At 40.2% G+C, this 13,849-nt stretch overlaps 1 protein-coding gene across 1 annotated transcript; it reads left to right on the top strand.

The window, feature by feature from the left end:
• The first annotated feature begins 8,666 nt into the window (after positions 1-8,666).
• Positions 8,667-13,391, top strand: CD24 (CD24 molecule). Its single transcript, XM_064412840.1, has 2 exons — positions 8,667-8,826; positions 11,335-13,391. Exons 1-2 carry the CDS (start codon positions 8,752-8,754, stop codon positions 11,518-11,520), a joined length of 261 nt encoding a protein of 86 aa, XP_064268910.1. The 5' UTR covers positions 8,667-8,751; the 3' UTR covers positions 11,521-13,391.
• The last annotated feature ends 458 nt before the right edge of the window (positions 13,392-13,849 follow it).

Raw genomic sequence — 13,849 nt, 5'->3', positions numbered from 1 at the left:
TCTGCAGGTTTAGCTCCAGCATTGCCTTGTTGAGACCACACGCTTTTTAAGTTACAGTGCCTATTTCAAGGTGAGAAGGTGACTGGACAGTGTTGTATGCATATTTATGCTGCCTTGCCAAACAGAGTGTTCCCATACGAGCATCACCTTTAAGTTTGTCCATATTCATTTGAATAATGAGCTTCCTGACTGCTAATTCACCTCTTCCAATGTCACACCTATTTGTAACTACTTAGATGTTCTTTTTTCTTATTCCACAGCCTAGAGACAATTCCTCTAGTTGGTTACTTGCATTCAATCTGTGACCAGATAATCCTATCATCTCTTTCTCTAAAGCCCCTCTCTGAAAAATAACCTTTCATGTAGCAGAATCTCCCTTTCCAGCTCTTCCAGTGCTGCCTTTTCAGTTGACATGCTGCTCTAAACTTCCCTTTCTCACACCATATAATCGACTGTGCTTTTACCATAAAACATTGTGTTTATTCTCTTTAGGATACCTTTAATATATTCAGATCCTATCCCAGTACCCTGAAGCATCTGTTTCTCTCTACTTACCAACTCTTTTTGTTGTCATTTCATCTCTTGTGGTAACAACTGCATTATGAACTTCTGTCGCTTTATTCCTGCAGCCACATTGGTATCCTGCACAGAGAATCCCTTTCCAGAAGTGAGCAAGGTTTCACAAAGCACCTTTACTTGCAGTTTACTTATTCCTTGAAAACCCATCTTAGACATTAAAGATGGGTAATTAGGGGAGTAGGGGAAAGGGGATGACTTTCAGGTATTGTTTTGTATTTCTTTAAGTGATGGAGATACAACCACTTGTTAATGCAGCATTTCTCTTTTCCCCCCATCCTTTTCACTACCTGACCAATTTGGCTTTTGTATTCTTATTATCTTTTAAAGTAGGAGGCCACATTGAGCCATAATAAGAAGGAAGATGGAGGTGGATAGTGCAGATTGCTCTGCTAGCACTGAAGAAGTGCTGTGAGGCCACTCCATCTCAGAGCATGGTGAACCACCTAAACCAGAAACACATTGCTGCCTTGCCAGTGAAAACTGGTGTTACATCAGTGGTTAAGCAAGTGGGAGGAAAACAGTGAGTAACTTCCTTCAGCCAGTCTGGTATCAAATCCAGCTACACCAAGATTAAAACTCTGCAGTTTCACTGCTAATTCTTTAATTTACCAGTTTGGTGAGAGCTTTGCGACAAGATTTGTTTTGTTGTTTCATCCTCACTTTGTTATTTGCTAATTGTCTAAAACACAGTAATTTTTTGTAGGAAAAGTTATTGTGCTGATTCCCAAGACAGGATTTGAGACTTTCATTCATTCTATAGTGAACGTGTTCAGGTCCTGCTGGTGTTGGTTGCTGCTCTAGGATTTATCTAGCTACACTAACAGTGGGTGGCAAATGCAATAAAAACCAAAACCAATCAATTAAGCATTCATTATTTGAACCTTATTTATTAGCCATAAAACAACATAGTCCATAAGCAAATGTTAAGTACTTTGAATTATTTGTTTACTTCTGTGTTTCCTCTGTATTCTCCTCAGATTAATGTCTTTAGTTACCAGAAATCAATGTTCTCTTTTCTAATTGATAGCAACAAATTCAAGATATACACATGGAAGTTTAGCACTATTAATTTCCAGTGGGGAAATTTCAATTGTCCCTCCATCTGTGTATAATTAAAGTTTCCTTAAAACAAGCAAACTAAAAGCCCCAAACAAAACCAAACCAACAATATTTTGTGTCAGGTTTGCTTTTAAAAGGAGAAAAAAAGGCTGAGCAAAGTACTTCAGCTTCCAGTGTGACTCAGGGACAAAGTTTTCTTGACTAGCATCTCTAAACAGAAAAATGTATCTGTTTCAATGCACCTTTGAGAGACACACACACACACACACACACACACACACACACACACACACATAAAGAAATAATATCAATAAAGGTACAGTAAGGAGGGATAGAATTTCAGAATAATATTGCTTGGTGTCAAGGCTGTCCCACCCTTTCACAATGTCCAGCTCTAGAGGTGTAAAAGATGTGTAAATCACATGGAAGGAAGATCTGGGATGCTTTATCTCCCAGGGAAGCATGTCCTTGCAAAACTAGCTGTTTCAGCTCTGCGTGTTCTCATCACTGTGTGACCACTCCTTCTCTGCACCTTGCATAATGATACCATGTGATAAAGTATTCACCATTTAAAAGATACATGAAGTCTCAACACTTCTAGTGATACATGATACATGTTTCCTTTCAGCAGTTCCTCTTTTCAAATCCTAGACTGGTCCCTTTTTTATTATGAATTGGGAAGAAGAGCTGATCTACTTTACAGATGTTTTAATCTTATTTGTTCTTATTTTGGTTTATAATATTGTGTCTTCCCATCCAACTTTAGATCTTCCTGTTTATCAGATTTCTCCATGGTTCATTCTCATTACTTTGTTATCTCTGCCTGTCCTCTACTCAAACTAGAAATTACCCAGAAAAGATTACAAAAGAATAGCCCCTTCAGGATGCTATGCAGCAGTCATGGCTAGTAATTAATTCTGAACCTAGGTACTCCATGAGACAGCTCTCTTTTCATACAGATTATCTTCTTGACAACTGTGGGTAAAAATCTTCCCTGTTAACTGGCAAAGAGAAGGCAGAAAATAAACAACGACGACAAAAAAGCAAACCACAAAACCAAGGAAACAATAGCAAACAAAAAAATGGAAGCAGAATACAAGATCCAAATTGCAGGGTACAGATGTTCAACATTTCTCAGAAGATGATAAACACTTCCACTGCTATCAGAAAAAAAATTATTCTTATGCAGGGCTGAAAACATTTGTCTTGTAAAGTGTCAGGGATAGAAGAAATCCCAGCAGCCATAAACTAATGATGATGATTAAAATGACTAATAAGGATGCGGAGATTTCCAGTGTATATATTTTCATTTGTTGGGAAAGTAGCAGTATAGTATGAGGGTAACTAACTTTTTATCTCCAGATAAAAGTGGTAATGTGGAATATCAAATCCAGTGAAAGAAATCACAGCTAGTGCTCAAGATAATGCTAAGAAGAATTTGGCTGCAATAATTGCAATTACTAATAAGTCTTATCATAGAAGGAAAATTCAGAGAGATGGGAAAAGTACTAACATTGCACTATTGCTCAAGAACTGGAGTGAGATAATCTCAAAATGGCATCAAACCACAAACAAAATAAAACAGTTGGGAAAAATTGTTCTTTCTAAGCTGCATCAATGGAGTTGTTGCATGCTGAAGTCTTATCTTGAGTAGAGTGTGCTACGTTGGAAAAGATTATCTAATTAAGACAGATTTGAGAGAGTACAAAGGAAAGTGACAAAAAAAAGCACAAAAATCCTGTGAAGAAAGCTTGAAGGAATTGAATCTGTTCCTCAAACTACAGGAAAATATGGTGGCAAATGTCAGAGTGAATCATCTATACTCTTTTAGGAGTCTGTGAAGAGATGTCAGCATCTCCAGGAAGTGATTAATGCATTTCAGATGTCTGTGTTGAAATGAGATTAATTACGTCATAGAAGCACTTGTTTCCTTTCATCATCCTTCAAGGGTTTCCAGGGAGACTCGCTTAGATGTAGATGGCTGCTGTCATGCAACCCTTCCTTCTCTCAGTGCAAAGTGTCTGATAGGTTTTCAACCAGTAAACACTTTGTTACAGATCTGGTCATCATTATTGTCTGTGCACTTTACTATGCAATGCAATAAATTGTTGCAATGCAATGCAAACTTGCAGCAAAGAAGACTTAAGAGAAATATTATGCAAAGACAGTTTGGCAAACAAACAGAAGGCCTATGGGCGGGGAATACCCTTCACTGATTTTTTTTTTTTTTTTCTGAGTGTAATGTTTAAACTTTTCTCAAATCAGAAGATGGAATGGATGACCTTTGGTAATTTTTTACTTCTTCATGTCCATAGAGCTGTTATCTGACATTTTGCCTCACGAGTGAAGGAAAGCTCAGTCTTGCTTTTGTCCTATTCCAAGTTGCATGATCCCAAACAATTCCTGACCATGGAAAAGTTCAGGGCTTGGCTCAGGCCAGGGACAGCTACATACCAATATGCAGACTTAGCCTCCATCTCCTGGAGGCTGGAGAGTTTAATAGTGTGGGCAGGGTTAGACGTGTCAGTTGTCCTGAAGGCCAAAGAACAGGCTCTGCTACCATTTAATTTGTTTGTATTGATGTCACCCAAGAGTTTGTTTGACTTAGGGAGAAAGGTGTGCTTTCAAGCAGATCTGAAGCCACACCTAATTGTGTAGGCTGACACCATCCCTTGAAGTCAGAATATCCATGGACATTAAAGCAGCAACCCTTACACGTTTCTTCTTGAGACTGTTTTTGGAATCACAATTTCCCTTCTGCTTAAACTTCCAGGCTTATAATTCCAGCTCTGGAAATCATGGTTTTGCTTACTTCACAAATATACCTCTAACTAACCAGTCCAACACCTTTGTCTCAGATCAACACAGAAGGGAAGCAGTGTCACTGCTGGAACCCTGGCTCTGCATCGTGGCAGCAAGACCCATGTCTGAAGACCTGTAGTGGAATCTAATCAACATTTATTACCAATAAATGGAGATTTATGTTACCATAAATTATGTCTTCCATTAAAAGCTTTACCAATAAAAATTTAATATGAACTGGAAGAGGAAATGAAATCCTCAATATATATTCCAAGTTCTTATCCAAGACACATGCCAAACAGCTTTGTCCAGTTATCTAAAATCAGTTTCAACCTGTTTCAGTCTCATCAGTATTTCAGTCTTGTTCTGCAATGGTAGTGAAGATGCAACTGTAAGGAAGGGTGCTTCAAAATATCTGGCAAATTTTGATTTTATGGCTGGAGCTGCTGCAACACAGGTCCTTTCCACTAAACAAGCAGCAAGAGAAGGACCACCCTAACTAATGAAATACTAGGAAATATAGGAAATATTAGGAAATATTGACCTGTGAGTTTCTCAAGGCATAACCATATGTTAAAATTGCTATCAAGGAAACATATCACCAGGTTATGTAAGTTTAGATCAGCATATGTGGGCTAGTTGATGAACACTTCAGAAATGGATTTCTCCAAATCTGTCTTTTGAAAAAACATCAGGTTCTAGTACGTAAATACACAAGTTCACAGGTGGGTATTAACTAAAATAACTCATAATATGAGTCAGGTGAGCACTGGGAGCTGCAGTAGCCTGAGCTTGAAATGGATGAAGATACTGAGAGGACCCACAAGGTGCAGTAATTTCTAATATATAAGTAGTAAGTTCTAGTCTATGCACAATCAAGGAGAGTGACGAGCTGGCTGGGGGAGCACAGGATCCAGTGATTCTCACTGGTAATTGATGCTCCTAAAATATTTTAGATGGATCAAGATTAGCATCTAAAAGGTAAGAGTAAATTAATGATTAACTCAAAATTATTTCTCATTAATTCCACTTAATGATCTGTCTCCACTTATTTTGCTAGAACTTTTAATTTAAATGTAATGTATTTGAATAAATTATTTATGTGTCTTGTAGACTTCTCTGCCTCCTTTTATAGGCAGCTGTTGGGGTTTTGTGCCAGTCAATTTAGCTGATCTTGTTTTCCAACACATTATGCAGAGCAGCACAAGTTTTGCTTCTGCTAACTATGAGGAGAGCTATGCCTATTGTGAAGTTCAATCAACCTAAAAGTCACAGGCAGAATATACATATGAACTTACATTTAACTCAAAAGATCAGGGTCATTTTCTCCCTTCTCTTTGCTAACCTTTCTAATCAAATCCTGTGTATTTAAGTGGGAGAGGTGCTGAGCTATGGATAAAAACTAAAGGAAACAGAACAATGAGAATTCAACAATATTTAACACTGTGTCTCAGCATGATGAGAACTCTAAGAGACACTGCTATCAAAGGGTGTTTGACTGAGGGAGCACATTGTCTTTTCTGAAAGAAAAATATCTGAAGTTCCTTTTGGCCACCAGATAGCAGTACTTCACTTTGTACGGTTCTCAGCTCACAGCATTCCTTGCCTTGTCAAAAAATCCATATAATGGATCTGGACTCTTGTTCAGATATATCTTTTGCAGAATTCATTACAGACTTCAGTTGTAAAAAAAAAAAAATTGGAATTACGAATGCAGATGATTTATGTGTTCAGGGGGAATCAATATTGCAGCTTTCCTGAATGGGGAAAGTTGGTTGCATAAATCTAATGGAGTGTTAGGCATTATAATTTCCAATGACAAAAGTTTCAATGAAAACCTTGGTCTTAAAATATTTTTAGCATTTCTCCCTTGCTGACAGTACATTTCCTTATTTATATTAGTATTTCAGGAATACTTCAAAAGGTAATTTTGGCCTCCAAACATAAACTTTACAGAGTTTTACTATTTCTGTAATTTATAATTTCTGCCAAACATTTTAAACCTCGGTATTTTTATTTATTTTTAAATAGAGAAACAGACTTCACAATATTTTTAGCAAAAAAGAAAGGTACCCTCATTTTCATTGAACCTTGTTAAAACACCAGAAGTGCAATACACTGAATAATAATAATAATAATAATAATAATAATAATAATAATGATTGTTAGTTGTACCATGCTGTATTGGTCCATGTCACCTTACAAGAAGTGTGCATCATCCTCTTTTTTTACAGTTAAAGACCTCAGGCAAGATGCCCAGGTAGGGAGAATGGGAAAGACCATCTGACTGTTATTCTCCCATTCTCATCTGTCCTGGCGTTGACATTTAAGTGTCTCAGCTGCTGCTTCAAGCTGGAACAGCCAGTTATGATCCCTATGGGATCATGCAACAGCTGTATCACTTCCTTTGCTCCCAAACAAGATGGGAGAGATAATAATGGCAACCATCTCTGTCAGACTTACACTAGAATGTTCTTTGCTTTGGCTGTTGTAGAGCCCTAACTGGATAGCCTTCATTTTTCATCTCCTCCAGGGAATCTGATATCAGAATCATGTGAGCCCTGACTTTATTGCTGTGATTCACATGACTTCTCTCACAGGGAATTTCACTTTTCTGTAGTGTTAGGCTTATCTACTGAATGAAAAGGTGACTTTCCCCCCCATTTGTGAGTCATTTAACTATGACAACCAAAACTAACTGTTGGCAAGGCAGAGTAGTGATAGAAATGTTTTCAGCTTTGTCACTCTGTCATTTTGAGTCCACCACAGTTCTCTTTTTTCTCTCCTTATATCTCGATAATAATGAAAACCCATCTTCTGGCATCCAGCCTTCAGCAGACAACCAGTGAATATGCAGAGACACACGACCATCAGTTGTTGACTGTTCCCATAGTTACTCTATTGACAGACTATGCCTCTTATAGTTAAGGGCTGGACTATGGCTGTGATCAGAATGAAGGAAATGTTGCTTCAGAGGTGCTTCAGACTTAGCATAGCTCTCAAAAGCTCTTTTGTCCTGGCATAGAATAAGGATTGATACCTTGGGTGGTACAAAATGCCTTTATTTCTGGAAAAATAAAATTTCTACAGCTTTGTTGGGCATTCTGAAGGAATTAATGAAAGACTTAGTTTGGAATGAAATATTATTGTCCAACAGAAATCCCAACACCTGGTTGTATAGTGCATCTCTCCACATTTCCTGTGCTTTTGGACTGAGTTCTAGCAATGCCCTTGGAAGCTCTTCAAAAGCAATCCAGCCCTTGAAGATGGCCAGTGAGTTATGGAGTTATGTAGTGCTGGACTTGGGTATCTTCTCACACTTTGTTCCAAGATAAACACAAATCTATCCAATTTTGAAACCTGCTGATTTGTCTGAGCCAACAGAAAATCTTGCTTTTCTTTTAAATAGAAACAACTGCTTTGTGACAATGGAATCAGTCTCTTCTTTGTAGTTTATAAAGTGGATACAGACAATTTTTGTTCAGTTGTCCAAGTACTGAGACATCTGAAAGGTTGTGTCAGAGCCTCACCAAAACAATCTTCAGTCAGCCAAGGGGGGAGATGCAATAGAAGTACAGAATTTACTGTGCCAGAAGGTAGGACCTCACCTACACAGAGGTTACAGCTGGAAGAACTTTGTGTCCCACTTGTTACATAGGTTTCTTTAAAGAATAATGGTAATAATAAAATATTTAGATCCAAAGAGTGCTTGAAATTGCAACCTGTGGTCTGAAGCCTAAGCACTGATAGTGGGGCAGCTCCAAACAAGATGGGATCTTAACTCCCCAGCTTTTTTTCCACTGCTTCAGCCATTTAGAAATATTTACAGCTGCTTTTCCCTTTCCTTCATGATTTAATTTTTTTTCTAATGGAAAAAGATTATGTTTTTATAAACAGAAGCGTTTCTCTGGAGTAACCGCAGCTCAAGCGCCACAGCCCCGTGCCAATCCCTCCGCACCAGAACACGACGCCGGCACTGGAGAGGGGCCAGCGCCTGTAAGAGCCCGAGGGGCAAGCAGAGCTCCGGGTTTGTCCTGCCGGAGAGGGGCCGGCGGGACCCGAGCGCGCCCCGGACAGCCGGGGCAGGGGGAGCGGAGCCCGGGCAGGGGGAGCGGAGCCCGGGCAGGGGGCAGCAGTGACTTGCGGGCCGGGGGGCGGGAGCAGCGGTGCGGGCGGAGGAGGGCGGCGGCGGCGGGGCGTCACGGCAGCCGCGCCGCTATAAAAGGGCCGGGCGCGGCGGAGCGGCGCATCCCTCTCGCCCGCAGCCACCGCGGCAGGAGCAGCACCAGCATCGCGGCGGGACAGCATCAGATGGGCATGGGGACGGCGCTGGCGGCGCGGCTCGGCCTGGGGCTGCTGCTCCTTGCCCTCCTCCTTCCCACGCAGGTGAGCCCCGCAGAGGCTCGGCGCTTTCCCCCGCCGGCCCCGGGCGAGACCCTCCCGCCCCGAGCGGCGGAGGGACGGGCTTCTCCCGAGAGGGGCTCCCGCCGTGTGCGCCGTCCCGGAGCCCGGCCGTGGGGGGCGGGCGGCTCCTCCGCGCCGGCGGCGGGCGAGGGGAGCGAGCCCGGGCAGCGCCGGGCGGGGATGGGCGCGGCGGGCGGCGGGGCGAGCCCGGAGCCCGGGGATGGCGGTGCCGTGGATTACCCCGGTCAAATCGAAAAGGATGAAGTTGGAGTTGGCCGCCTTTTTTTTTTTTTTTCCCCCGTGGGATCCTCGAGGGAAAGCCGCGGAACCGCGGTGTGAGCGGCAGCTGGGCGCTCATCATGCCCCGCTGATCGGAGGGAGAACGGTCCCTCCAAAGCCGAGAGAGCTCCGCGAAGGCACGAGTTGTGCAGCGGGACCCGGGTCTGGTCCTTCCCCCGCCCGAAGGTGCGGGGCTTTGGGGCTGGTCCTGGGCTCGGCTCCCGGCAGGAGTGCGAGGTCTAGGGAAGCTCTGGAAGCGGAGGCGCCAGCCTCTGGCTGCTGCGCTGGCCGAGCCTTGCCCTTGGCGCAAAGGTAATGGATGCAGGAGCCAAACGCTTCTCCACAGCGGCCAAGCCGAGCGGGGCTCGCAGGTTCCGTGTTGATGTGTTGTTCCTAGAGACCACCTCTTCAAAAGGGTGAATAGCACAGGATCAGAAAAATGAACAGCAACGGCGTTGCTGGATCGTGTTCCCTCCTCCTCTCCTCTTTGTTTGCAAGAAAGGGCATTATCCCTTCTCCTTTGTGCTCAGTGGAGTCTTGCCCTTGGCAGTGATTGAGAGAAGGATCAGACCCTTTGGGTTTGGGTATTTATCACATTTATCACATTCACGTTGAGAAAACGTCTGAGGTCCCATCTACTGTGATGCTGGGGAACTTGGACATAAGCCCATTCTCTTCCACCAAAAGAAAAGAAAAAATTGAGCAACTGGTTTTCTTGTTTAAAACCGAGAAAACTTAAAATATACATAACCAAGAGTGGAATGATGGTGGAGTCTTTGTATGAAGACTGAAAAAATTCCAGGGCAGGCTGGGACTTGCCTTGTAGGTTATTAACTCAGCAATTCACTATTGATCACTTTCAGACCGGTTTTAACAGAAACTTCAACGCAGCGATTTTTATCCTGCAGTCCTCAATTGCTTCCAGCACGGTGCCGATTGCCAAAAATGCTAAATACCAGAAGCTTTACACCATTTTTACGTTTTTCTATTGTATGCTTTTTTTTTTAGTAGGAAATACCGAAAGAAAGTGCTTATGCAGTTTTCTAATTAATTTAACGTAGACTTCATTGCTTCAATATTGAGGGATTGATTTTTTTTCTTTTTCCCTGCTAATCTATTTTCTCAGCAGCACTAAAAACATGAGAAAATAAGGACACTTTTGTGGACAGAATTACTTATTAAACTAACTAACCTCTTTAAAAAAATATGGTTTTACTTGTATTAAGTCTAAGAGCTTACCAGAATGCTCTGGTAGAGTTTTCTGCCATGGAGTAGAAGCCAAGCTTTCTGTATTATGCTCATTTTTGGGGATGCAATAAGGTGATTCTTGCTCTTGTTTTTAATCCTTGTGTTTCACACGCTTTTTTTTTTCACAGGAATAAAAATACTTTATGTTATCTTTGAAAATTTTCCTGTGCATATGTAGGAAATAACTTGATATTGACGTTGCACAAAGTGCAAGTTTTTGTTCTGTCCCTATAATGCAGAGTTATGAGGGGAAAAGGGTATTTTTATTTTGCTTTCTGTCAGCATTTTAAAAATTTGCTAATATATGTTCTTTTCACTGCACTTTTTTTGTGTGTGTGTCTTCTAGAATGCCAGTAGGTTGTGATTCAATCAGTATGGTTTCATTGTTCCAACTTCTGCGGTTCAGTGCTACCACAGCACGATAAGAGAGGCTGAAGTATTAAATCCACTCACATTTTAAGCCCCACCATTGCTTCAAAGGAAGCCGCAAACCAGCCCCAGAAACAGTATCAATACATTCTTGACCGTTGTTTCCTCATATTTTTGTTTGTGGCTTAGTCTGCAAAGGCAGACTGCAATTCACACAGTTGTTTGAAAGTCTTTCATATCCTAAGATCTGCCTTTACATAGCTCTACATTTGCTTTTTTATTTTTTTTTCTGAGGTTTTTTGAAACCTATGTGTCTTCTGATTTAGGGAAGGATTAAAGGATTTCCATAAAGTAACAGTCATGTAAATACATTTAGGAAAATATTAGATGTATTTCTTTAACAAATCCCACACGTGCAATTCAGAATGTCTTTGTCCTTAAGTGCACAATGAAAGGCGTGAGCATTTGTGTGTATCATTGGCTGCTGTGTCTGAGGGGGGCTACACAGTGTTCACTGCTACTAATACCTATTCTGACTTTTAAAAAGAGACAATATAACCCTTTTTGTTACTTCCCCTCCTTTCCACATTCTAGATCTACTGTGGTCCCAATGGAACAAGTCCAACACCTTCAAACAATTCTTCAGCAAGTTCCACTTCTCTGTCAGCTGTCACAAATTCAGTGAACAATACCACCACTCACGGACATGGAAATTCTCTTCACTCAACCACAAGCCTTTTTTTCATTCTCTCAGTTTCTCTTCTGTATTTTTGCTGTTAAGAGACTCTGGCATGGAAATGGCTACCACTCCCCACCCCGTTTCCTGAGCCGCCTGAGATGGCTACATCTCCAACCCAGCATGAGAAGAAATCAATCCAAACTCCACATCAAACCAGCTTGGTTCCACTCCATACTCAAATTAGTACCAGTCTGACCTAGAGAAACACTCAGTATTCTGACTTTCAAAGCTGACCAGTGTGAAAAGATCAGCTTCAGCAAGGAGATAAAATTATGAGCTCTTTCACCAAATGAGTTGGAATCTGAAAAAACAAGATGGAAACAAAAAGAGACAGTACTGACAAACCAAATTTAAAGCTGAGAAGAAATACAGTATCTTATAATAAGGATGGATAATAACACTCCATGAAGAAAAAAGGCTAGAGAGTTTGCCTACCATTTAGAATAAGGACTTTAAGAGTTTTTATTTTTTGTTTAAGTTCAAAAACATCAACAGGCTCATAGAATCTCTAGAAAACACAGAAAAGCTCAAATAATTCTTTTTCTCGCACAGCCTGTATGGTTATAACTTATGGGTATTAGGATGTATGAAAAAGAAACAACATCAGTGAAAAGGGTTTCTTCTAGATTTCATTTGTATTAAATTGTAACAAGGCTAAAATAGAATAACAAATTTTTTTGCAAAAATACTCTTATTTAACCCCTGATTCCTAATGAAATGCTTAGCCAGGCAGGGCTAGTTTTGAAATAGCTAAAACCCCACCAGTTTTCATAAGAGTGGAATTATTTATGGTGGGAATTTGAATTTGACATTTTATTTAAATTGTTTGTATATTAAACCATATGTGCCAGAGAAAGGAGGCGTGGAAACATTAGAAAAAGTACCAGGAGCTTTTTGTAAATGAAATTCAGAAAGAACAAACAAAAAAGTCAATGGATGTATGTCTCCTATTTCCTTTATTTCTCCTCCCAAGTTGTATAAGCTTTTTGCTCCTGGAACTTTCGTCAATTATGAAGGATTTATGAAATCTTATGAGTAATGTTATAGTGTTGCTTTTTTTTTTCTTTTTTTCTTTTTTTTTTCTTTTTGGCACAAGGTGAATAACTTACTGTTTTTTGAAGAGTTTTAATTGTGATAGTCTACTTTAAACCTGGGCTAATATTTGTGGTGGGGAGAAGGAATGGGGAGAGGAGAGCAAACCGCCAAAAAAAAAAAAGAAATTAAATGAACAGGTGTTTGGAATATGAAGACTGGAGTCTTGATTTAATCACTGAATTTAAAAATTACCTTTGTAAATACTACTTTTTAAAATTTTTTTCTGAATCAAAATTGCTACACTTGCACAGATTGTTTCTGTATCATCCAACACTTTAGAAAATACTATCTGGTACTTGATCTTAGCAAGCTTTGTTGAGGAGGTTTAACTACCTTGATGATGATACCTTGTCAGAAAAAAATTAACTATGTTGATATGATCACATGTGAATGTACATGATCATACCACTGTCTGTAGATATTTATCTCAGTATAAGATCATGTCAAACATGAGTGGCTCTCTAATTTTTTTTAATACACATCTGTCTTTCAGTTACATTACCACCAATTCACAGTATCATATATTAGTAGCAAGCTAACACAAATTCATGTCAGTGAGTGTACATGGACATTTCCTTATGCTTATCATTTGTATCCAGTAAAGTGTTAATGATTGTATTTTGTGTTTGTGTAATAATGCTTTGATTTATTAGCTACTGATTTTCATTGAAAAAACCTGTAAATAAAACAGTGGGCAGGCAATGCATTCTAGGTGCACTTCCAGACACTTCCACAAAAACTTGTACCTTGCCTGTGTTAAGTGAATGAACTGTTAAGCAAGATGGTGTATGTGATTAAAAACCTCAAGGTCTAGAAATGCTGAAGTGTAATTAGTTTTATTTCTCTGGAAGGTTTTGTGCTGCTGGGAGTCTGGATTTAGCTTTGAAACCAGGGAGTGAGATTTGGTTAGCATCTCTATTAACTACAGTAAGTTTTCCATGCTTATTACAGACTCTTCCCTTTCAAAGCATGACTGTGTGTTCATGTTAGACAAACAGTGATTAGAGAGAGTTTTCTTTATTTCTTTTGGTGGCAATGAGCAGTTTTCCTTATCATGGCTAAAGCTGTTTCTCAGCTACTGGTTATCAAGCAATGTGAATTAACTGCTTAAGGTTTCTGCCTCCCACAGACTACATTAATAGAGTAGGTATATCCCAATAATACAAGTTGAACCATGCTTGATGAAGGACAGAGACTGGAAGAGGTAGGAATTTATGCAAAAATTGCTTTAAAGCAAAAATTAACCCGATGAGCATTCAGTAACAAATAGTTGCA

The sequence above is a fragment of the Passer domesticus genome, chromosome 3 (assembly GCF_036417665.1).
Source record: "Passer domesticus isolate bPasDom1 chromosome 3, bPasDom1.hap1, whole genome shotgun sequence".
Lineage (NCBI taxonomy): Eukaryota > Metazoa > Chordata > Aves > Passeriformes > Passeridae > Passer > Passer domesticus.
The sequence above is the reverse complement of the archived record's forward strand: the minus strand, read 5'-3'. Positions and strand labels throughout refer to the sequence as shown.

Bases quoted from the DNA above. Each gene is read 5' to 3' on its own strand.
- CD24 (XM_064412840.1), top strand. From the start codon at position 8,752: ATGGGCATGGGGACGGCGCTGGCGGCGCGGCTCGGCCTGGGGCTGCTG. The intron at 8,827-11,334 runs GTGAGCCCCGCA...TCCACATTCTAG, and splicing joins CCCTCCTCCTTCCCACGCAG to ATCTACTGTGGTCCCAATGG.